At 50.6% G+C, this 22,902-nt stretch overlaps 8 protein-coding genes across 8 annotated transcripts; 5 read left to right on the top strand and 3 right to left on the bottom strand.

Moving 5' to 3' along the window:
* Positions 1–671: 671 nt before the first annotated feature.
* J7T55_000380 (uncharacterized protein) lies at positions 672–2,870 on the bottom strand (the record flags this gene model as incomplete). The annotated part of the gene is made up of 1 exon (XM_053132493.1): positions 672–2,870. One exon carries the CDS (start codon positions 2,868–2,870, stop codon positions 672–674), a length of 2,199 nt encoding a protein of 732 aa, XP_052989618.1.
* Positions 2,871–3,719: 849 nt separating this feature from the next.
* Positions 3,720–5,142, top strand: J7T55_000379 (uncharacterized protein; the record flags this gene model as incomplete). Its single annotated transcript, XM_053132492.1, has 4 exons — positions 3,720–4,306; positions 4,401–4,894; positions 4,962–5,028; positions 5,082–5,142. The coding sequence occupies 4 exons, from the start codon at positions 3,720–3,722 to the stop codon at positions 5,140–5,142; spliced, it is 1,209 nt and encodes a 402-aa protein (XP_052989617.1).
* A 339-nt stretch (positions 5,143–5,481) lies between these two features.
* J7T55_000378 (uncharacterized protein) lies at positions 5,482–7,188 on the top strand (the record flags this gene model as incomplete). Its single annotated transcript, XM_053132491.1, has 1 exon — positions 5,482–7,188. One exon carries the CDS (start codon positions 5,482–5,484, stop codon positions 7,186–7,188), a length of 1,707 nt encoding a protein of 568 aa, XP_052989616.1.
* A 1,888-nt stretch (positions 7,189–9,076) lies between these two features.
* On the top strand, positions 9,077–10,157 carry J7T55_000377 (uncharacterized protein; the record flags this gene model as incomplete). Its single annotated transcript, XM_053132490.1, has 2 exons — positions 9,077–9,327; positions 9,479–10,157. 2 exons carry the CDS (start codon positions 9,077–9,079, stop codon positions 10,155–10,157), a joined length of 930 nt encoding a protein of 309 aa, XP_052989615.1.
* A 630-nt stretch (positions 10,158–10,787) lies between these two features.
* Positions 10,788–12,126, bottom strand: J7T55_000376 (uncharacterized protein; the record flags this gene model as incomplete). Its single annotated transcript, XM_053132489.1, has 2 exons — positions 10,788–11,520; positions 11,756–12,126. The coding sequence occupies 2 exons, from the start codon at positions 12,124–12,126 to the stop codon at positions 10,788–10,790; spliced, it is 1,104 nt and encodes a 367-aa protein (XP_052989614.1).
* Positions 12,127–14,016: 1,890 nt separating this feature from the next.
* On the top strand, positions 14,017–15,810 carry J7T55_000375 (Trichothecene C-15 hydroxylase; the record flags this gene model as incomplete). Its single annotated transcript, XM_053132488.1, has 4 exons — positions 14,017–14,100; positions 14,155–14,937; positions 14,996–15,334; positions 15,616–15,810. The coding sequence occupies 4 exons, from the start codon at positions 14,017–14,019 to the stop codon at positions 15,808–15,810; spliced, it is 1,401 nt and encodes a 466-aa protein (XP_052989613.1).
* Positions 15,811–16,615: 805 nt separating this feature from the next.
* On the bottom strand, positions 16,616–18,139 carry J7T55_000374 (monoamine oxidase n; the record flags this gene model as incomplete). Its single annotated transcript, XM_053132487.1, has 1 exon — positions 16,616–18,139. One exon carries the CDS (start codon positions 18,137–18,139, stop codon positions 16,616–16,618), a length of 1,524 nt encoding a protein of 507 aa, XP_052989612.1.
* Positions 18,140–19,219: 1,080 nt separating this feature from the next.
* J7T55_000373 (uncharacterized protein) lies at positions 19,220–21,163 on the top strand (the record flags this gene model as incomplete). Its single annotated transcript, XM_053132485.1, has 6 exons — positions 19,220–19,298; positions 19,389–19,690; positions 19,760–19,982; positions 20,074–20,407; positions 20,480–21,000; positions 21,057–21,163. 6 exons carry the CDS (start codon positions 19,220–19,222, stop codon positions 21,161–21,163), a joined length of 1,566 nt encoding a protein of 521 aa, XP_052989611.1.
* Between the last annotated feature and the right edge of the window lie 1,739 nt (positions 21,164–22,902).

Raw genomic sequence — 22,902 nt, 5'->3', positions numbered from 1 at the left:
TGAATGTCAACCGCGACCAAGCATTGCTCAATGCGACAACGCCCATGGCAGACGCCGTGCACATTCGGCAGAAAAAATCTTCGAGTGCCTTCCTGGCTCAGAAAGACATCGATCTCAACCGTGGACGATATTCAAACCACTGCTGAAGACAGTGCAAAGAAGACATTATGGAATACTTTGCCGTTTTCTAGACCCTGGTAGGCTTCGGGTCGATTATGGAGATGATGGAAGGGACGCCTTGCTAGAGACAGGGTGTGAGGGACTTGAGACTATGGTATCATTTTTCACCAATGAATACTTGAGAGCTAATCTCAATCTTTAGAAGAGTGTCAAATGTGGGGCCTGACTAAAGAGAGAAATCGAATTTACGAAAGCATCGGCCACGTGTCAAGAAAGCGACGGGCATTCCATGCACATGGAGGAAATTCTTGAGGATGATTTGTCGCTGACGAACGCAGTTCAACCAAAATTTACAAGCAAGTACTCACACCATACATCAGTTGGGGACCTACCGATATTCGACTTTGCTGCTGTGCTCCAGGAGAAAAACCAGCATATTCCTCATTCCAAGAAGTAATTAGCATTGACGCCAAGATGAAACGATCTTCAACAAAATTGCGCCATGAAGAAGTTGAACGTCAACCATCCCACAATCGTTGTATTTAGATCCACTAGATGATAGGTACCACCTTTTCCCACAGCCCTGACTCCAGCATTTTGCTACTGTCTGCGGCCGTCCGGAATAACAGAATCATCATGAGACAGCGATAAATGATCACATCATTTATATCCCGATGAAGTTCATTGTTTCTTTCCCTGTGAAATTGGTCCCACAACGGCCATTGTGCATCTTCCGCAGAGTGGTAGACCACCAATGCACGTATCCTATCCCAAAGTCGGCTGGATTGAGAAAATTCGGAGTCCACGAGATTCGTCAGCTCCCTGACGCCGGGCAGATTTTCGTCGAAGTTATCAACCAATTTGCGAAGCGCTTGCAGAGTGGTGAAGTGAAGTCCCCGGGCAGTATCTTGGTTAGGCCCTCCCTGATTTGTGCTCTGGCAATGATTGTGTTCAACGGATTGACTTGAAATATGTCTCGGAGTTGTTTCTGACTCCGATGCAGTGAAAAGTCCGTCCTTGATCATTTGCTCTGCCTGCGAAAACGCTATCGTTGTGTTACACAAAATGATAGACCGGCCCTTGAGATCTTCGAGATCCACACACTTCTCTAGGAGCCATGTGTCCACTTCTTTGATTTGCTCGAGTATGATGCATCTAAGGGTATTCTGTTCATCGATTGAAGACTCTAACAACCATTCCTCAAACCTCTCAGGTCCCTGAAGAAATTTGACGCACATATGAAGGGCCAGACAGTAGCCATTAGTAATATGAGTTCGTTTGTGAACGGCGTTCTCAATCCCAAGCTTGTTGCCCGAAGTTATGGCATCCTCAGCGGCTAGTTCTGGTGCTTCTCCAGTCGCCTTTTTGGCTTCTGCCGGTGCAGGCTCTTCTTCCGCTGAACCCCCTCCTTGTTTGTCATAATGCGACAAGGACAATGAGGCAAATAGCTTCCCCGCTTGATGTTTGAAGTAAATCTTAGAAAAAAGGGCCTTGATTGCTGAACTTGAGCTTGAGTCTATGAAATCATGCCATTTGAATCCATCCCAACTTGGAGTGACGTGAGACGCAGGCCATTTTATGATGTCGGATTGGTTGAATATGTCAAGACGTGCTTCTGCCCAAAATCTACCACTCAGGGCAAGGACTGTGAGAGAGAGGCTAGTCCTCATTGTCGTGGTTGGGAATAGCGCAGGAACATGTTTCGGTGTGAGGGCGAACAGACCAGCGATTAGCGGCAAGTGAACCTCGGAAATGGCGGCCAGCTTCACAGCAAATATGCCGTGCGTGCTTGGCTTTGCTGCGACTGCAAGTGACTTTGGGGTCAGGTTCCATCTTTCAATGGCAAGTCGTCGTTTGGACTTGGTGGACAAGTCAATACTGAATACTCCGGTATCAATGATTCCGCACCCATATTCCATCGTCGATCTCAGCTTTTCCAACTTCGGTGCTCTTGTTGTTTCGTCCTTCTTGTCGTATCGCGAGTAGGCGCCCACCACCCCAAGAACTGGATGTTGGCGGAAGTCGACTTGAAACCCACGCCCAAGCAGAATTGGATACCTTTGCTGATCCATTTCCAATTTCTGAATTCCTGCTGTCGCCACTGCAGCAACAATGGCTCCCAGTTGAGCATACGCAGGGGCAGCCACGAGGTCATCCGGTAGGTACTCTGCAGAAACCTCCCGCACGTTGTGGCCCCAAGCCTGAGTGTCCACTTTCTCCAAGCCCACCTCCTCGAAAAATTCGAGCCATGCTGCGGATGGGCGTTGTGTTTGACTAGGATGAAGGTATGAAGCAACCCACGGGGCATGAGCCCACAAGCCTCGAATTCTGTGTCGAAAAGTAGTGTAGGATGATCCTGTGCTGTCTAGGCTCTTGCTTTCTGCAGCCTCTGACCGCAAAGGCATGAACCGCAACGATTGCTCTCGCAAAATCGGCGTAGATGCTGTGAATCGAAAATTCATCTCAGACCAGTCCCATCTTCTTTTGGTCTTTCGGGACCATTTTCCGATAGCAAAATGGCTGGTTCTTCGGCGACCCTTGCCCGCTGCAAAGATAGCCTGCAGAATAGTTGCCAGAGCAAAAGCTGTGGCGAGACAGCCAATGAGGAGGGTAAAGGCGAAGCTGATCGGATCCCAATCTATTTCTGCTTCATCGGTCTCTCTGTGTTCCTTTAGAAGTTGGAGCAGGGCTCGAAGCAGGCAGTCCGTCGAGTTGCTATTTTCGGGGCATTGAGAACCGTCGGTGTCCATGTTGCAGGCTCAGTGCGTGTGAAATAAAGTAGTGAGTTCGGGAGATAGTAGCATGAAATTGTTGCAGATGTTGCTTGTTAGGTTGAAAGATTAAGCCGACCATGACGGGTAGATATGAATTTTCACCTGGGCAACCCAAACTTTTTGGGGTAAATTGGTGCAATATTGCCTTGCACGTATAGCGTTTTTGGTCAAGATTGTCAAGTTGCAGCGGCTGAAAGCAACTTTGGTGACACAACATTTCAGCTGCGCTCGCGCCCAATAAGTAAACATGTGGCAACCACGAAGTGGACCATTTTGCTTGTCACTCAGCCTTCAGCTGCATACCATCGCGAATCCCATACCCTTCAGGATATTACATATCTAATCTGATTGTCTGTTCAAGCCTCATACACGTCAGCAAACATGACCGGTGCAGAATTGCAATAATTTGTGGGTGACTTCGGTCACTTAGAAGAGTAAAGGCAGGTATCAAGACAAGTCGGTTATGTTTCAGTACTGTGCAGCACGATGGCTTTTCATTCTACGTAATATCCCCGCCACTTTTTCGCCACACCACCAGCTGGCCTGGCCGAAACATTATGCACGGAAGGCGGAAGGAGCGAAGCAGAAGGAGCTACGGCGGGATGCAAATTTTACTGTCAGGTCGATGTTCTCATGATAGAGATGAGGACTAGTTTGTTTTATGGTCCAGGTGATTTGCGTTTCCTTGGACTATGGCAACGCTTCTCAATAGGACCCCATAGAGTATGGCTCCTACGGCCTACATGCGGGCTAGTTGCGCAACGTCAGCGTGCTTATCCTGATCCAGTTTGACTTGTGGGAGGCCGCAGGCGAATCAAAAGAGAAATGGGTGGGCCGGATGTGGAGGCCTTCGGCCCGCAGCACCATGCATTGCCCGCCCATTTCTCTGCTTTCTCAGCGTCCAGGGAAAGATCGAGCAACGAATGCCTGAATGCACTACTTCATACCTTATCAAAATCGCTCCGTCTCATCGTAATGGTGATGGACCCTCTTGGCGCCTTTTCCCTTGCGTGCAATGTCCTGCAGATTGTGGAGACCAGCCTCCGCGTCCTGGGCAAGACTGCCGAGTGCTACAAAAACGGGGCCCCAGACGAAGTCAGCACCATCATCAGCAATCTGCACACAATCGAAGACCTCAACCATGAGCTCCGAGACCTTGTGCCTGGTCCATCTGAGAAACATCGATTGTCTTCCGCTGAGCTTAGGCTGGTCGGAGCGAATCAAGAATGTTTGAAGCTGTCAGGTGATTTCATCCAGCTTCTTAATGGCCTCAAGATCACCAAGAAGTCCGTGTGGCATAGCATCGGTGTCAGCATGAAAACGATGTGGTATCAAGATAAGCTGGCAGGTCTTGAAAAGGCGATCTCCGAGAGTCGAGCTAATCTAATCCTTGCCTTTTTGCTACTCATGCAGTAAGTCTGGCGACTATGGAAAAGCGAGCACTAGTAGACTGGTCGGCGAACACTAGTAGTCGGAGAACATTGCTGACTATTTGGGGGCCTCCAGTGAACGTTCCTCGACCATGCACGGCAGCAGCATCAAGGCTACTAATGAAGCTGAATCTCGCATCATTGACACCTTCAAAAAGCATACAAGCTCGCTGGAGGCAGGGCTTGGGAGGCTAACGTCTTGTCTAAACGAATTGTCTCTTGACCACGAAGACAAATCTGTGAACGAGTTTAGCTTAGTACATCAGGCTCAGATTACCCAGCTTTCGGAACAGCTTGCGCAGATTCTGGAGCAAAAAAGAGCTGCAGATCAAGCGAGCAAATCATTGGACGTCTCTGGAGTCAACGTAGTAGCGCAACACAGACTACTGCAAAGCTTGCAATATCCCCAGATGCAGGAGAGAAAAGAGGAGATATCCAGTGCCTACGGAAACACATATGAGTGGCTGCTTTATTCCGAGCCAAAGGATCATAGTGAATGGTACAGCTTTGTTTCATGGGCTAGAACGGTAAACAATGCTGAAGGGGTTTACTGGATTCATGGGAAACCCGGTGAGTCTGCAAAGAAAACATGTCCCAGGGCTTGCGAGAACTGTTTAGGTTTAACCTGAAAATACAGGTTCCGGAAAGTCAACCCTGGCTCGATTCATATACGAGAGATTGAATGTTTACGATCACCTGAATCCGTGGGCCGAATCCAGTACTGTTCTAAAAGCAGCACACTTTTTCTGGAATCCAGGAACGACACTGCAAAAGTCATGGACAGGAATGCTGCGCTCTTTGCTGTTCCAGCTGCTTGATCAAATCCCTGGACTCTGCGAAGCATGTGTTTCGCCGAGCCGATGGAGAACAGCGCTGTCATCTGATGCAATTGTTAACGAATGGACATCGTCTGAGTTGCTCCATGGTATAAGAGAATTTGTTAATTCAACAGGTGCTAAAATATTCTTTCTAATTGATGGCCTCGATGTAAGTTGGATTCGATACTTTGCACCTCCCGCTTACAACGACTGAGTCTTGGACTCGTGCTGTGGAAACTTTTTAACCCAAAGAACGTGTAGGAACTAGAAGGCGACGAAGAACAACGAGAGGGGCTGGTCAATTTTGTACTTGACCTAGCGACTCACGAAAACGTCAAAATGTGCATATCAAGCCGGCCGGACAACATTTTTCAAGACGCTTTTCATCATTGTCCCCGCCTGAAGCTGGAGAATTTGACATATAATGACATTGAAACATTTGTCACAGAGCGTTTTGCCAAGGAGCGGCGTGTCCAGGCCTTGATGCGGGGCAATCCGCAGATTATGGCCGACCTGGTTTCATTCATCGTGGACACTGCTTCCGGTGTCTTCCTATGGGTGAGGCTTGTTGTTCACGAGCTTCTTCGAGCAGTGAGAGACGGAGCCACTTTCACCGAGCTTGTCGATAAGGCTCATGAAATACCAGGTGATCTGGACAGTTACTTTTCACGATTTATTGATTCTATACGACCGGAGTACAGACAAGAAGCTTCGTATTTATTCCAGATTGTGCTCCATGACGAGCATTCATTCACAAGTTTACATGGGCTTCGGCTGCTTGACCTTGCTTCTGTGGGGACGATGAAAAGCACCTTGCATTCCCCAGGGGCACACAACTCCGCCCCGTTTGATCCAGACAATACCAACGAACTACAGTTCCGACTAGATACTATCACTCGTCGAATCAACAGCAGGTGCCGCGGACTCATCGAGTGCTACTACGTCACCGGGGACGTGGAAGAGGCGGTTGGCTTGCCAGAACTTTCAGAATCCAGCGAGATGGATCACAAAGCGCCAACCCATATCCGCAGTACCGTGGGGTTTTTGCGTGCATGCAATCACCATGTCGGCCTTATTCATCGTTCTCTTCGAGATTTTCTCATCAGTCCGAAGGTGTTTCAGATCCTCGAAGAGTACTCTCAGGGTCCTTTCGACACAAGGTTATTCCTGTGCAGGGCAAGACTAGCACAGATTCAGTCGCTCGATTATGTGGGAGACGGCGTGCATGCTCAGATGGCCCTGGGCCTGGCGAGCTATGTGCTGAGCGCCATCGGTACTCGCGAATTGAAGTACTCGGACGAGTCCGCTCTCATTGCGGCTCAATTAAGACCTGTGGTTGAGTCTCTCGGCCGCGCGCAGGTACACAGATCGGCCAACCAGGCGTGGTATCTTTGCTCAAGCTTCCTCCAAAGCCAAACAGAATTTCCTGACTTTCTTGGTGTCGCCATTGATTTTGATCTCGTGGCTTACCTCAGGAAAGCTCTGACGGCGGAGGCCATCAACGAAAAACGTGGTCTTTCTGTATTGAACTGTATCCTCCTCTCGCGGTTTTCCGATTATGTGGGCTCTGAGGTATTCAGCATCGGCAACCGCTTTCCCAACATTGAAGTGCTTCGCCTCGCGCTTGAGCTTGGCGCAGACCCAAATGAGTGCGAGGTTGAAATTTCAGTGTGGGCAGAGTTCCTCGGGTATCTGAAAGACCTCATGTCGCGGCCAGGTTTTCAGGATCTATTCGGTACCGATGACAACAGAAAGTGTCGTCATCATCAGGGCTACAACCAAATCTCCAAAGAGCCACTTCCGGCTGAGGCCCAGAAAGCGCATGTCGAAGCTGTCAGGGCTCTTCTGGAGCACGGCGCCGAGCCCGAGCTACCCTCCTCATGGCTCACATCAACACTTTTGCCCTTGAGATCCGAGCCAGATTTGGTACCAGTCTCAGTCGTACTCAGCGAGATGCTGGACTTTTATTCTCATGCACGACAGGAATTGCAGGAGTGCATTCGCCTTGCCGATGACAGACTCATGCAAAAGAGAGCAAATCGGTGAGACCAACGAATTGGCCGCGTTTGGTCTGTTACGCGCGTCTAATTGGGCATTCGAGAGGCTTGCGGTTGGTCCGTGATCGAGACTCACCGTAATTGTTGCACGTTCGAATTATTCCTGAAGGTGACTGCAAGCACGAACGAAGCTGTGAGTGGCAGCAGTAGGGGGAAATGGCAGTATTTGGCAGTATCGTCGCAACTCACGATAGTGGATTGTCAAATTCTTGATATTCCCAACAGATGGAAGATTTATGGTGCCATACCAATTTCCTGTTGACACTGTCATACCCCAAAGCTGGACAGCCCTTCTCCAAGGAGGGTAAGCTGATGGCGATGACTTGGACCGGATGCACAGAGCCGGCAGTTTGATATGGAATGTCGTTCACTATTGCCAATATGGCAACCAACTGCTCACCGTCTCCGGAGCTGTGGTACGCGTCTGACCATGCTTCTTCTCTGAGAATGGCGATTGAGCAGCACAGCGAAATGAGCCCAACCAAAGAACAGACACCTCCCAAGAACTCCCAGCTCGTGGTGACGTGTAGGTTCGGGCTAGTATTTGGGCGATCGAGACAGAGGGACGGGTGCGGCTGATCGACCATGCTCGATCGGTACAAATGAAGACCGGCTGTCTGGTTTGGTTGTACTTTTAAAAATAAGGGCCGCCACACGGGATACACCGAAAGTAAGCCAGCCGGTTGTGTCGTGGTTAGGCTCGTATGGCTCGGCATGAAAAAGCAAAGACAGCGGCCATGTGAGCCTTTTATGGTTTGAACGGAACGTTATCGAGGAATGAGAGATGACGATAAGCTGACGGAGCATGCGGGCGATTCAGGGGTGGCGAGCTGGCCCAGTCCAATCGGCGTATTTAATTGCTCTGTTAATATGCAACACATCACCCCGTGTGGGTGTGTCGGTGTTGTCCTTGACGCTGCTACTCTGCCAGTCTGGCCCGTCTTGCCAACGTCAGTGTAACGGTCCGGATGCGGCTGCTCGTGCTCGAGCGGATGCTCGCACGGATTTTGTGATTAATGCACCAAAACACTTCCCCGGTGCCTCCCCCAGGCTTGGGGCGGGAAATTCCAATCAGGATTACATTCCCCGTCTCGTTAACGAGGCCAATTGAGTCGGATCCCGACCCTACAGGAGGCTGATGAAATGTGAGCAGTCACAAGCCAGAGACACTAGGCGCTCAGCTCTTGGGTTCACAAATGCTTTCCCGCCAACAAACGAACTTAGCTCCCGGTCAAGTCAACCTCCAAACACTCCAGCCTCAGGCCCTCCTTCACACATTCACACGTCTTGGGTCATGCTCATGATATGTTTCATTGCGGCAGAGGTGCCCGCCTACCCACAATTGAGATAGGAGGCCGACGCAGCCGAATGACCGGTAAAGCAATCAATCAGCCATCCGTCGAGCCCGGCCGGACTCGATGTTGGAGCGTTGCACATGTGGCTACATGGCGAGTCTCGACTATAACCTTGTCATTCAATTCAGTCTCTTGTCTGTTTCACTGTTGGGACTTTTGTTGTCTGACTAGCTCATCGCCTTGCCCACATTACGCACTCAACCCTCAAATTCACCCTCGTTTGGTATGTCCCAAGGTTCGCGCCCTAAAAGCGTGAGTGACAGTTGCCTTCATGCCTCCATTGAGCCACTCCATCGCGCCCTCCCAGCTCAATGGAGTGAATTAGACGTACTCCGTCGCCCTTGCCATTATAATAAGCCAGTTGCTTTCTCCTACCAGAAGAATTGGTCCTCAAAACCAGAACTGTGCAAGAACCTCGAGCGAGGGAGGGACCACTCAACAATTTCAAACCCTCTTTGCCAAGTAAACAACAAAACCCCATCACAGCCCAAGCAAACAAACATCAGAGACCAAACGGACACGATGAGCCATCAATCGTCCCAATATGGCGGCCAAGGCAATCAATTCTTGGTCGACAGACGACGAGACTTCATTGAGGAGAACGATATTGTTGGGGCTAGCCCTGTCGGTAACACGCAGGCCAAGCGAATTGCCTTTATGAGTGGCAACGACGACTTCCGAGCTGCCAGATTGCGATGCGCCCTTGCTTGTCAGGAGTACAACAAGCTATCCGAGGACGTGTCCATCGAGGATCGTGTCAAGGGATGGATGTGGTGAGTACTCGCTTTTGGCGGCAACTGACCTGTCACAATCACACAAACAGCCCAAGTTCCATACCCAGAATGGATGGGGACGGTGAGAAGGCCGGAGAAGCACTGAGCCCAAGGCACTGCAACATTGTACAAGGCTGACCACGACGCTTAGCATTGTCGACCCTGACAGCAAGACCAAGGGAGATAGCGAGACCACTCCCGCTGTGGACTTTTCGGCCATCTTCAAGCACACCACCAAACAACAGTCCCCTGACGCTACGGCGGCGCATACCCCGCCAGTCACTCCCGTCTCAAATAGCCCACGGCCTCGCCCAACAATCCCCTACGTCAAGCAGCCCGTCTACATGGACTACGGCCTGCGCGTGCAGATCGCGCCCACGACCTTCATCAACCGCAACTGCACCATCCTCGACACCCCGGTCGCCGACATCGTCATCGGCGAGCAGTGCTCCCTCGGCCCGGGCGTGACCATCATCAGCGTCGGCCACCCGGTCGCGTTCGAGGAGCGGTGCGAGCCCGAGACGGGCAAGCCGGGCAGCTGGGGCGCGAAAGTCGTGATCGGCGACGGCGTGTGGGTCGGCGCTGGCGTGACGATTCTCCCTGGAGTCACCATCGGCCCTTACTCGACCGTCGGCGCCGGCAGCGTTGTCACCAAGGATATTCCTCCCCGCTGTGTTGCTATGGGCAACCCGGCCACGGTGCGGTACTGCATTGACAGCGAGACGGCGCGCGAGACTGTCGCGATCGAGGAGACGGCGCAGACGCTAGAGGATGCGCTCAAGGTGGGACGGGAGGACAAGGAGGGTCAGAAGTGCAAGATGGCCAATTAGGATGATCCTGGAGTCTGCATCTGGAGAAAATTTGGTGAGCACGCGTTGCACACGTCAATAGAGCAGCAGGACGCAAGTCAGGAACAAATGGTTCGGGACGGTTGATTTTGGACGGTCAGGCCACTGTTGGGCGAGGCCGGAGTGTTAGTATCGAGATACCCAGGACTGCTGATTACATTAATTTGCCTGCGCTGCATTCAGCAAGAAAACTTGAAAATTCTCTCATGGTCGTTGTATCCGAAAATCTGCCGTGAGCGTTGCTGCACTTGTGATGACTGTCACTCAAGGGAATACAACGCTTCGCATCTGCCGAGAAAATAGTACATGGCACGGAGTCACATCTGCAAGACAGGACTCTAATGTACCTCTGATCTATTAATACGTATTTGATAACCCAGTTCCCCGTACAAAGGAGTGATCCGTTGGCAGAATGTAACCCGACTGTAAATTATTAGAACCACACATGTAATCTATTTTGGGCATCTGAGGTAGCTTTTTGAACGTATCTTATCTGCCAAGATGTTCAGAAGAGCGATTCCGACCTTCCAAGCAGCCTCGTGGATATGCACGCACAAGACCATAAACTTGCCGATTGTGGCATGTAGGTAGGCAGTTGTCAGTGCACTGACCTCACCTCCTCTTCTCATCATCTCTGATGTAAATACTGGCGTCACCAAATCCCTTGTCATCCAGCCTGTGTACATCGACGTACTCTTCCCGAATCATCGCTCGCACCCTGGACGATTCAGGATCGCACAAACATGCCTCCAAATCTTCTGCGGTGGCGGCCGTCTTGGGCGGGTCGTGTACCCTCGCCCAGCGATTTATTGTCTGTTCTTCTGTGAGGACCGTGTCCCAGGCCAGAATGACCGGCCGAGCAAGGTCTGTAATGATCTGTCTGACTGGAACATTTGGAGAGAACGACAGGACGACGCTTTGGTCGTCCACTTCTATAAAGCCTTCAGGATCGTAGAGGACCTCAACTCCGTGTTCTGAAAGAACCACCTTATCGACGTCAGTGTATATCGGATCTTGAGCGATGCACTTAATCTCTATTCCAGGTTGAGCAGCTTGCAGAATATCCCGGAGCGTGAGCAATAAAGCGTGTTGCGTGGCGCTGCGATGTCGCGTGTGGTCGACGTCCCGTGCGATAGATGAGCATGCGAATGCGATGATTTTCGTGATGCCAGGTAACGAGGCGGTTGACAAGCAAGATTTTAATCTCACGCAGTCTTCGCTAGTTTGCCACAATTTCAAGCTGGCATGGAGGGCATCGCGTGTGCCCTCGAGGCTTCTGAATTGTTCCAGCTCACTTTGGCCGCCGTAGCATATCTGGAGCGGGCAAAGAGCCTGGTCGGAGTATCTATGGTTGATCAGAGATTGGTATGTACTGTACATTAAGCATGGTTCGAGCCTGCATACATCGTTAGAGACGGTGACCAGTCGTGTATATCGGAATGTGAAGATTACGAGAGGCAAGTGCCAAGAATTGAAAAGAACAGCAAAATTAAAGGTTACAAAAATGCTACCATTTGAAGAAAATATCACAAATTGCAGAGCACTTGCGACGGTTTTGAACTTGGGAAGTGATTACATACAGCACTTTCTCCTGACCGAAGTGCCTCGACCGTGTCAGGCCTTTCAAGACTGCACGTTCAACTCTCTGCCCAGTGACTGACGAGAACACGAATTTTTGGCCATCTGTCGATTCGCCATTCTCGGTCATCGATTTGATAGAATCGATCTGGTGCTTAAGCTGCTCCATGGCCGACCGTGTGAAAAAGGGAACGCCGCGTTCGAACATTTCTCGGACCTTTTGCTTTTGGACTGCAAAGTTCGGGTTCTCCATTCTGTGGATATCCTCTTGCAAGGCGGCCAAGTTTTCTACTGAGAGGTTAGGCTCCTTGATGTTAGGGACAGCGGCCTCGGGCGGCTTCGAAGGGCTCTCCGAGGATAGGGTCGAGATCATAGTATATTAGTGGACCAGTGGAAACGTGAGCCGTCAGTTAGGTAGCATTGAGATGTTTGGTTGGAGCGGTTTTGGGTTGGAACAACCCGTTTGGTAGGGTGGGTGAGACACTGGCTGGATTGAAAAGAAGCATATCGACGGTGAGCGAGACAAAGGATCGTGACAACGCCCAGATCCATATCATGCTAAAGTCGTGGAGACCCGCTAGAGCTTTTTAACCATTTTGATGGTTTGGCGTGCCCGCAAGCGCCATGTAACTACGTGCTAGCCACGGTCCGAGCCATCACACCACACCACACCCGGCAGAGCCCGTCATCACCTAGGTGCAGTGGCATGTTCCCTCATGAACGTGTCCAAAAGTTAGAACAAAAACGTCGATTTATCATGGAAACAAAATAGAATGACTTAGGCGTCGTGGCAGACAATGGGCGTCTAAGATCCTGACCTAGCGTCTACTGCCGCGGGTAGCGTCTTATTAAGCCAGTCTACTTATATTGAGCGAAACGCGGCCCGAAACACTTGGCATTGTGCCCCGTTTCGCATATAAGAGGGCAAGGAGTCGGGATTTCGTTATGTGGCTAGTCAGGCCGCCTAACTAGATCCATTCCAGGCCCAGTAACGGAATTGGACGCATTGCTGGCGATGAGCATTCCTTCGGCCAGACACGAGCATCGAAAAGGAAGTAGCCCAAAATAGGTGCGCCAGGGTCGGAGGGTATCGTACCCCAAGACGGCTCGCTCGTTCAGTCCCGAATTGATCTCTACAAGGATCAAATCACAAAACAACCAAACCTCAGGAAGTTATTCATTTTCAGATTTCCGAGAGCTATATGTGACCCATGGATCAATAAGCCAAACTTCATCAGCGTCTGCGGGAGCGACTAGTCAGTTGGGATGTCTGCACCGTGGACTGGGGTGTATTTAGGCAGTACTCCGCGATACAAGTTTTGGAGTGGACGAGGCATGATCGTTGGTAGGCCATGGAGCCCGAGTAAATGTAGCGAGGAATGATTAAGGCATGTTCATCAACTTCTTGATGCGATTCTTCGTCACGCCGCCTTCCGGGTGATCTCTTCATTTTAGAGATGTGAAAGATTCACACCTTTCGTAAGATGCAATTGCCCTCTTGGAAACTGACAATACACCCCGCAGCTAGAACCTCATCAGAAAATGGATCGTGATGAGAATATGAGCCTGGTGGAATGGATGGTGGCTGGGTGGAACGAAATTATTAGGACTCTATTCTTCATTGTGAAAATAAAGACAGGAGCTCATTAAAAGACATCTCCTAAAATCAAGGCTTGAGCACGTATAGTTTTGAATATCGCATTTAAACAGTAAGACTGTCCTTTGCTGGGTCTTCTGGCGCGTTGTCCCAGATGTCCGGTGCCAAATGAAGCAGATGATTTGGCTTCAGCTCCCCAGATCTAAGATGAAATAATTGAAGTGCTCTCCTCCTGTATTGCCCAGCATTTTTATACCCTGCCACAAACTCAACGGGCTCATATGTACACCGAGTTTTATCTAAGTCCACACCCATAGCGCATACGCGAACTACCTCCAGCGCAAAGCAACGCCTAATTTCGACAGAGACGGCGGAAGCAATTGTGCCCCTTGGGTTTCTAATTCATGTGATTACCGACTCCCGATGACAAATCGACATCGGTGATTCGGAGGTACTTTCGAGCTCCGACATCCACCAACCCATACCTCGACTCATGCTATTGGGCTAGGAGCATTATGTCGGTGCTTCCTGTCATCCGATGCATATGGTATCCACTTCGGGGACTCAACTGTGAATATCATTAGAGTGTATAAATGCAACTATGCAGACGAGCCAGCAAGACTCAGAACTACGTATTTGCACACTGACTATTCAGCATAGAACATCATGCCTTCCATCGGCCTTGGAGTTGGCGATGACATTCGTCATGGACTTGCGGCAAGATCCTTTTTGGCCTGCCTTTTGCTCCTCGTATGTCATGACCAACGGTACCCCATGTTAAACACTAACACATGCCGTGACTAGGTAATTGGATATGGCACCGCCCGACTGGTATACAACGTCTTCTTCCATCCACTCAGCCGCTACCCAGGGCCGAAACTAGCAGCTGCCAGTGATCTCTATTATGCCCGGATGATAGTCACTGGGCGACCGCACGAACGCATCGCCGCCTTGCATGCACAATACGGCCCCGTAGTTCGCATCGCCCCAACCCAACTGTCCTTCACCGACCCGTCAGCCTGGAGAGACATTTTTGGACACCGCAAACAAGGCCAAGCGGAACACCCCAAAGATCCAATCTTCCATGCCCCCTTCCGCGGTAACATTATTGGCGCCGAGCGCGATGACCACCGCCGCTTTCGACGGCTGTTATCGCATGGGTTCTCGGCGCAGGCGATGATGAACCAGCAACCGCTCATCACGCAATACGTCGATCTTTTGATCCAGCGGCTGCATGAGAATTGTGAAGGGGGATCGCGAAAGCTTGACATGACGAGCTGGTACAATTGGTGCACCTTTGACATAATCTCCGACCTTGCCTTCGGAGAACCGTTCGGGTGCTTGCAAAACAGCAACTACCACCCGTGGGTTTCAGCGATCTTTGGCGCTGTAAAGCAGAATGCCCTTCTTGGGCTCATTGGGAGGTACGCATTGGTTGCGCCCTTGTTGGAGCTATTGATCCCGCAGTCAGTGAGAAGAAGGGCACAGGAGCACTTGGACTTGACTCACGCGAAGGTTGACAAGAGGCTTGCACTGGCGGCCCCGAGATCGGATTTTATTGAGGCTATGACGATAAAAGGTGACTTGGTTAGTGACTCCAATTGTTCCCCAGCCCTCTCTCACGATGCTTTTTGGATGACCGCAGCTGTCGGCATCTAACTACGCGCAGACTATGAGCCGAGAGGAAATCTACGACAACGCCAACCTCCTCATAGGAGCCGGATCTGAGACGACCGCCACTGCGCTCTCCGCGGCGACGTATTTGTTGGCGATGAACCCTCGAGTTTTGGCGAAGCTAACTACTGAGGTCCGCGAATCATTCTCGTCAGAGGGCCAGATAGATTTTGTCAGCGTCCAGAAATTGGACTACATGCTGGCTGTGTTAGATGAGACCTTGCGTCTGCATCCTCCGTCACCCAATGCAAACCTCAGGCGCGTATGCGACGGCGGAGACGTCATCTGCGACCAGTTTGTTCCTCATGGAGTAAGTTCCCTAAACTCTAGCCTTGAATGAGACACTCAGAATGATTGATGTACATAGACTAGCATCGGCGTTTGGCACTACGCCATGTTTCGCGACCCCAACAACTTCTCCTGCTCTGATTCTTTTATACCGGAGCGATGGCTTGGTGATCCACGTTTTGCGAATGACAAGAGAGATGCCCTCCAACCATTCTCTTACGGACCGCGTAATTGCATTGGTAAAAAGTAAGAATCCCCGAGTTGAATCCAGAGGCCAGTCATATGTTGCCTTTTCTCTACAAGGACCCTGAGGTCAAAGAGCTTAAGTTAACGCTATTCAGCCTGGCCTATGTCGAGATGAGAGTCATTCTGGCCAGAGTCTTGTGGAATTTTGATCTTACTATTGCAGAAGACTCCAGGCACTGGCAAGAGCAAGAGGAGGTTTACACGCTGTGGCTGAAGGGCGACCTCAATTTCTATCTGACTCCCAGAGAGTAGTGGTATAAGCCAAGGAAGTGATCCCACTGACATATTTTTATTGAGTTGTTTTTTTGTCTATCCATTGTTGAGGGTACAAAGTGTGGGCCAATGGAGGACGGATTACGAAAAGATTCGCTTCATGGTAGTGTCAGTGTCTCAAATCAATGAGGTTTGTATGACTCGGGTTGCCCACGGGATGCTCCTGTCCAACTGGCCTAGCGCCCATTTTCATTGAGATATCAATCGCTGGCCATGACTGCCGGTACTGCACACGTAACTGGCCTGGTGAATGCAAAACCGAGGGAGGCGGCCAGTTATCAGCCTGGTATCCTGGAGATAAGAGTAGTAAGAATCCGCTGGGGTCGTCAAGATCAGCAGCCCAGCGGAGGCCTGATCCTCGGGTTTTTGGGGTGTCTTTTTTTTTAAAAAAAAAAAAAAAAAAAAAAAAAAAAAAAAAAAAAAAAACAGGCCCTTGAGCTACCAGGGAACATAGTCGACTAGAAGCTTGGTCCGTGTGATACTCACCTCAGTGTTTGAAAAGCTAAAGCAACATTGACAAGAACCATAAGTGACTCCCAGGAGAGGTGCAAGGCTTCGTCTTCTGAGATTGAGTTTACCCAAAATGGGCAGATGGAGTTGAATTGGAAGAACTGCGATACTCCTCAATTTGGAGAGTGACGCAACTGTAGTTCTGTTACGCGCCGAGTATATACATTGAGCACGGCCCCTAGTGCTGAAATCTCACAGCAGCCATGAAGCGATGAGAATGAAGGCGATGATAAAACACAAACCACCTTGAAAGCTCCCAGTGATGACCAAGCTCTCACAGACGAGTAGTCACTCTTAGTGATCTTGACGCTTTCAGATTGTCAGCAACTTCCTTCGCAACTCTTTGGCCATCCTCTATGCCACCATCCAGGAATCCTCGCCAGCCCATGGCCCAGTCTGCACTTCCAAACCAAACGTTCCCTTGCTTCTCCCGCAACGCATCAAGGTAGCGGCTGACTTGGTTTGGCTTGAACCACTCCCATGCACCTCTGGCAAACTCATCGTTGTGCCAATTGTGGAAGACCACTCTTTTCAGATCCTTGTCCTCTGTCCCGGGCAGAAGCTGCTTCCATGCCTCCAGAGTTGCATTGATGTCCTCCTCTGCCTGAAGGTGCACACCGGGGAGAGAGCTTCCGAACGCAACCAGATGAGTGTTCCCCGCCGGCGTGGTACCATCGCCAAAGGTGTACGTCAACTTCCCGTGGGGGTAGTTGAACGAACCTAGCGATCTGAGCTCAGGCTTGGCAACCTCGACGTGGCATTTGACGACGTGGTTTGCATGGCCTTCGACACTTGCCTGCGTCTTGAGCGGCAGGAGTGCAGGAGTGAATTGGATCGAGTGCAGGACATTGAGGGGCACAGTGCAAATGACTCTCCTCGCTTTGAAGACGGTGCCATCCCGTCCAGTCACCTCAACCAAGTCGCCCTTGTCATGCACACTCGCTACAGGCGTCGAAAAGCTGTGACTCAACCTTCCAGTGCCATGTGCCTCATCGAACAAAGACCTCTGCAACGCGCTCTGGCCGCAATTGAGCTTGTAGGTCAGGCCCATCTCGATAAAGTCCCGGTAGTCCCAGTTCGCGAGCGCCCACCACCGCAGCATCTCGAAGAAGGACGAGTCTTCCCACTGGCCTCCGCAGGTGATGCTCAGGAACCCCTCGAGCATGTTCTTCTCCAGGGGTGTGAGATCGTGCTCGATCTGCTGTATGCGGTCCTTCAGCGACATCTTGTCGTAAATGGCCACGGCTTCCTTGTTGCGCAGCGCGTCGTGTGGCCAGGGGATGACGGTCCGACCAAGCTTGCCGTCCACGTTCACCAGCTTCTTCAGGCCGGACTCTGAGATGATGTCTTCTTCCTCATGGGACAGGAAAATTGTCGGCTTGTCTTTGGACATGGTCACGGCGCACTTGTTGATGCCGCCTGACTGCGACATGGATACCTCGAGATTACCCAGAAGGTTGTACCGGAAGAGCTCGCGCCAGATGAAAGGCTGTGTCCAGTGCACCCACGTGCCGCCCATCTCGAAGGGGTAGCCATCGATGTTTGATGACCACGATCGGCCGCCGATTCTGTCGCGCGCCTCGATCAGGAGTGTGCTGTGGCCTGTTGTTGTCAAGTCACGGATGGCTGTGAGACCTGTGTATCCTGCACCGATGACTGCGACATCATAGACCGTGTCTTTTGAGACAACAGTCGACTGAGGCTGTATCACGCCAAGGCATGGGACTCCAGCTTTTAGCCCAGTCTCTGGTGTCCACTGGTATCCATCGCGGCTGGTGTGTCCTGAAGGGTTGGTCATTGGTCCTTCGAGTTGAAGAAGATGCTGGCTGGTTGCTAACGTGGATTTAGATCCTCTCAATTAAAATGTTGTCTTGTTTCAGATGCACTTGGGAATTTGCGTTGATTCGATTGGCATGGCCACCATCTTCTGGGACGCGCTCTTCCGTACTTCTGGCGCATGATTTTATATGTCTATTATATTACCGGGGCATCTTGCAAGGAATCTCACTTTCCATTCCTGATACAGTATATCTGATGATATAGTGACGGCTTGCATCAAAAAGTGAGGCTTAGATATCTTTTGTCGATGCTCGGGAGGCACCGGATGCTTAGTCGTTTGGTAGTCTCACTTTTATGCCCTAATTTGGCAATGTACCACAGCCGAGAGGCGGAGAGATATGCACAACTTGGCGCGATGATAGCGGCTGGCTTACACGCCGACGTCCTATCAGAGGGGGATGGAGCGCGCTACTTAAATTTTGCATTGAAAGAGGCTTGCTCTCGAATATGGCCCTTTCTGGACATCGCCAAGTGCACACTTAGGACGGCAGTCGCTCGGCATTTGCTGGTAGATCTCGTGGGCCATTTTCTCACTTTATTATCCGTTTTAGGTAACATAAATTGGAGTTACTTAGCCTGACACCTCAATCTCCAATCATGTGTCCTCCACAGTCGCATCCGGCATAGCACTGACAGAGCCTTGACCGGTCGCCACGTTATGCTTTCCCAGGGTACCGCTGTTGAACCTCCACCCTAGATAGTAGTGGATTCGTGGATAAGGCTCGATCCGACCAGATGAATCTGCCTTGTCTCCCCTTTCTTTACTCCTCCCGCTGCGAGATAAGACAACAAGATACTTGCTGGCGCTCTGAAGAGGCCGACTTCCAATCTGTTAAAAGTTGATCTTCTTATCTTCTCTAAAAGGCATTACGGAACACAACGAACGTGGTGCCATTTTCTATAAAGTCGAACGAAGAATGGCGAGGTGTTACACATCGTCAGATTCGAACGACAGTTCACTCTAGGCCAAGGCGATCTATGCCCATCTGAAGTCCACAATTGACTACCGGCTACAGATCCACTTCTACAATTAAACACCATGGCGTCAGAAAGCCCGACACATAAGGCCGAGGATTTTTCAAAATCCGGGGAAATTGACCTCGCCGCCCTTGAAAAAAGTACGTAAGGATATCCACCCGCGCTCTACCACCTTTCCGTCGCCATGCAAGAATAGATCTTGTACTGATCATTGTTTACTATCATATTAGACACGTCCAACTCCCTTGGCACCGTCGAAGATCCGACCCAGCCGTCTCGAGACCTTGGGCTGTTAGCCATCATCTCCATAGGATGGAACATCTGCAACAGCTGGGCCGGAATAGCGGCCACACTGGCCATCTCCATCGCGTCTGGAGGGCCGGTGACGCTGATTTATGGCATCATCATCATCTTCATATTGGGGGGAGCATGCGCCCTGAGCATGGCTGAGATAGCGTCCGTTCATCCTACAGCAGGCGGACAGTACCATTGGACGAGCATACTTGCTCCCAAATCTGCAAGCCGAGGACTGGTGAGTGGCCTCACAACCTGATGGAAATATTCACACACACATTCACCTCGACGCTGACGACGGGTGTAGAGTTATTGGTGTGGCGCGGTGAACGTGTTCGGATGGATCGCAACCTCAGCTGGATTCATCATCACCTTTCCAACCATGGCTCTAGCCCTTGCCTCGTTCTGGCACCCAGACTATACCGTTGAGACGTGGCATGTCTTCTTGATCTTCCAAGCGATGAACTTCATTATGGTTGCGTACAACATCTTCCTGCTGAAGAGAACCATTTGGCTGCAGGACGTGGGATGTACGTGTATTTCCAATTCAAGATCCCACTACCTGAGATTTATTTCTGCTCGCGTGCGTCTTGCTGACTTTGTGTTTTCAAATCATTGCAGTCTTTCTTTCGCTCATAGCCTTCTTCGTAATAACAATCACCTGCCTCGCCGAGTCCAACCCGAAACAAAGCAGCGATTTTGTATGGAAGGAGTTCGTCAACACGTCCGGCTGGTCTTCCGATGGTGTTGTCTTTCTCACCGGTCTCGTCAACCCCAACTTTATATTCTCCGGCCTCGATGGCGCCATACACCTGGCTGAGGAGTGTACCAATGCGGCAGTGGCTGTTCCTCGAGCTCTGGTCTCGACAGTGGTCATTGGATTCGTGACCGCACTGGTCTTTGCGATCGGAATGTGTTATAGCTACCATGATTTCGATGCCGTGCTTGCTTCACCGTAAGTCTTTTCCTTCTATATAATAATACTCAACTATTGGAACCTCGCGCTAACACAATTCTGCCCCACCAGTTTCCCTGCCCTTGAGATCTGGTACCAGGCCACGTCCAGTCGAAACGTCGCGACCTTCTTCCTCGTCGTCCTCAACACCATCACACTCTTCGCCATCTCTGGAGCTATCCAAACTGCTTCGCGGCTTACATGGTCCTTTGCGCGGGATGACGCCGTTGTCTTGGCCCCATATTTGAGCCGCATTCACCCCAAATGGGGCGTCCCCGTGTGGTCTCTGATCGCCAACAGCGCATGCGTGTTCGTATTGGGATGCGTATACTTAGGCTCGTCAACAGCATTCAATGCTCTCGTTAGCACCGGTATAATCCTTCAGCAACTCAGTTTCGCGTTCCCTGCCGCACTGATGTTGTACCGCCGCGCGACGGGGACTCTGAATGAAGTGATGCCGTTCACCAAGATCGGTTTCAGGTTACGATTCGGGGTTGGCCCAGTCGCCAATGTGTTGACAATTGTCATGGCTCTGCTGGCACTGGTCTTCTACGACCTCCCGGTAGTATTGCCGGTTACTGTTGGAAATATGAGTAAGAAGCCCCCTGTTCTATCTCGGTTCATGACTACTTGGCTGACATTTTCGCAGACTACTCGTGCGCTGTGATCGGAGTGATGGGCCTGCTTTCACTAGCCAACTGGTTTGGGTATGCAACAAGGAAATATCAAGGTCCTAGGCTGGAGCACATCAACTAGTGTATGGAGAATTACTTAGCAAAGCAATGATATCAAGACCCTTCTTTCAACGTACTGTAACGCCCAGAGGCAATCAAAATGCTACAAGATGCCGCCTTGGAATTGGCAATCATGGAGTGCTCACGCAATCAATTTTTGGAAGGCATTCGATAGGAGGGTATTCACCAAGAGGCGCGGTCTGATACGTCTTGGGCCGGCTGTGCGTCCTTCAGGACGTTTGAATGTTTGATCTTGCCGACGGTGCGGCTGAGGCCATCAACTCATCACCAGGTGACTAGATTCACCTTATGTGCACGCTTTTCCGCCCATGGGGGTGCCCCAAAGTGCCTCACGCTGGAGCAGAGCACACTGAGCCGAGACAAAAAATAGTTTACCAAGTATAATAATTATTTTTTTTATTAAAAAAAAAAGAATCCTAATATGAAGGTCAAGCGACCGGGATAATTCGCAGAAAATCCTACAGCCTGCGCCAGCGCTGACCAATCAGCCGAGGCTGCACCAAGAAGACTTTTGGGCGCTGAACTGGTCACCGTGCAGCCTGGGAGTGGCTGGGAGTAGACAGTCTGCTGAGTCATGTGAGAGTCCTCCACTGCGGAAGCATATGCCATTGGGCTTGGTACAACTCGTGCAAGTAGTGAATCACATACACTATTGGAACAACACCGCCACGTTTGCAAGATTGCGAAAACGTCATTGCGGAGCCCCTGTGGCTTACGTCCCCATACGCGTTGATCCTACAGAAAACAATCTCTAGCAGGTTATCCAATAAGAGGTCATCCTGTGGCTACTTATCCTACAGCTCCCCCTTTTGCTTTTACCTGTTGATCTCAGAGATACTGTGACCGCGTAGCGAACATACGAGCTTACTCGTAGATACCTAATTATTACAAGAGGTTTTCTTGTCGTTCTCAGCATTCACGACTGCGCTTGACCAAGTTTTCTAGTCCGATCTTAGAATAACTGAAGTTACGATTGGAAGTCATCGTCTCATACTGGCACAGGTGTGCAATAGCGCTCAAGAGGTCTCACATTGCACACCGGGATTCCCTCACTCAGCCTCAGCGTGCCTCCTGCTTGCAGTCCCACCCATACCCCACTAGAGACGGCCTACCAATCTCTACATTCAGGCAAGCCTTTGTGAAGGCTGTGAAAGTGGAGGATTTCAGGCTCAGTCTGGTTCCCGGATGTAGATCCTTGTCATCCACGTCCTCTAGAACAGGTGGGGAGCCGAGAGTTCCGGGCTCATAACGCGTTGAATTGTAGAGACTCGATTCATGTTGCTTATGTCTCCCGCAGATCCTCCTACATGATATTGGACCTAGATCGCCAATTCTCAAGCGTGCAGTAGCATTTCTCTTCACTTAGGCTCCAACTTCGACGCTTAGCCTGACAAATGTACCCTCTCAGTCATTCCAAGAATGCCTCGTTCGTCCTTCTCCCAACGATCCCACTTTCTGAAATGGAATATATTTTTCCTGACTGTCATCGACCCGTTTCTCCATGCCGAGCCTCCTTCGGTAGCCTTCGTGCTGGTCGTGCCAATGGTTCGGTAAATCATAGGAGTCAACTAACAGCACAGCTTACACCCCGAACCAGCTGTTGATGTCTTGTGTCAGCACGAGTGGATGCCGAATATCGTACTGATCAGCGTAACCAAGTGCGATGTTAAGAAGAATTTGGAAAAGAGTTATTAGATGGTTGGTTGCAAAGACTGTCAAGGATGCAAAGAAGGATGTGTA

This window comes from Diaporthe amygdali (genome assembly GCF_026229845.1).
Source record: "Diaporthe amygdali strain CAA958 chromosome Unknown NODE_31_length_594919_cov_65_084759, whole genome shotgun sequence".
Lineage (NCBI taxonomy): Eukaryota > Fungi > Ascomycota > Sordariomycetes > Diaporthales > Diaporthaceae > Diaporthe > Diaporthe amygdali.
This window is presented reverse-complemented; position numbering and strand designations above follow the sequence as displayed.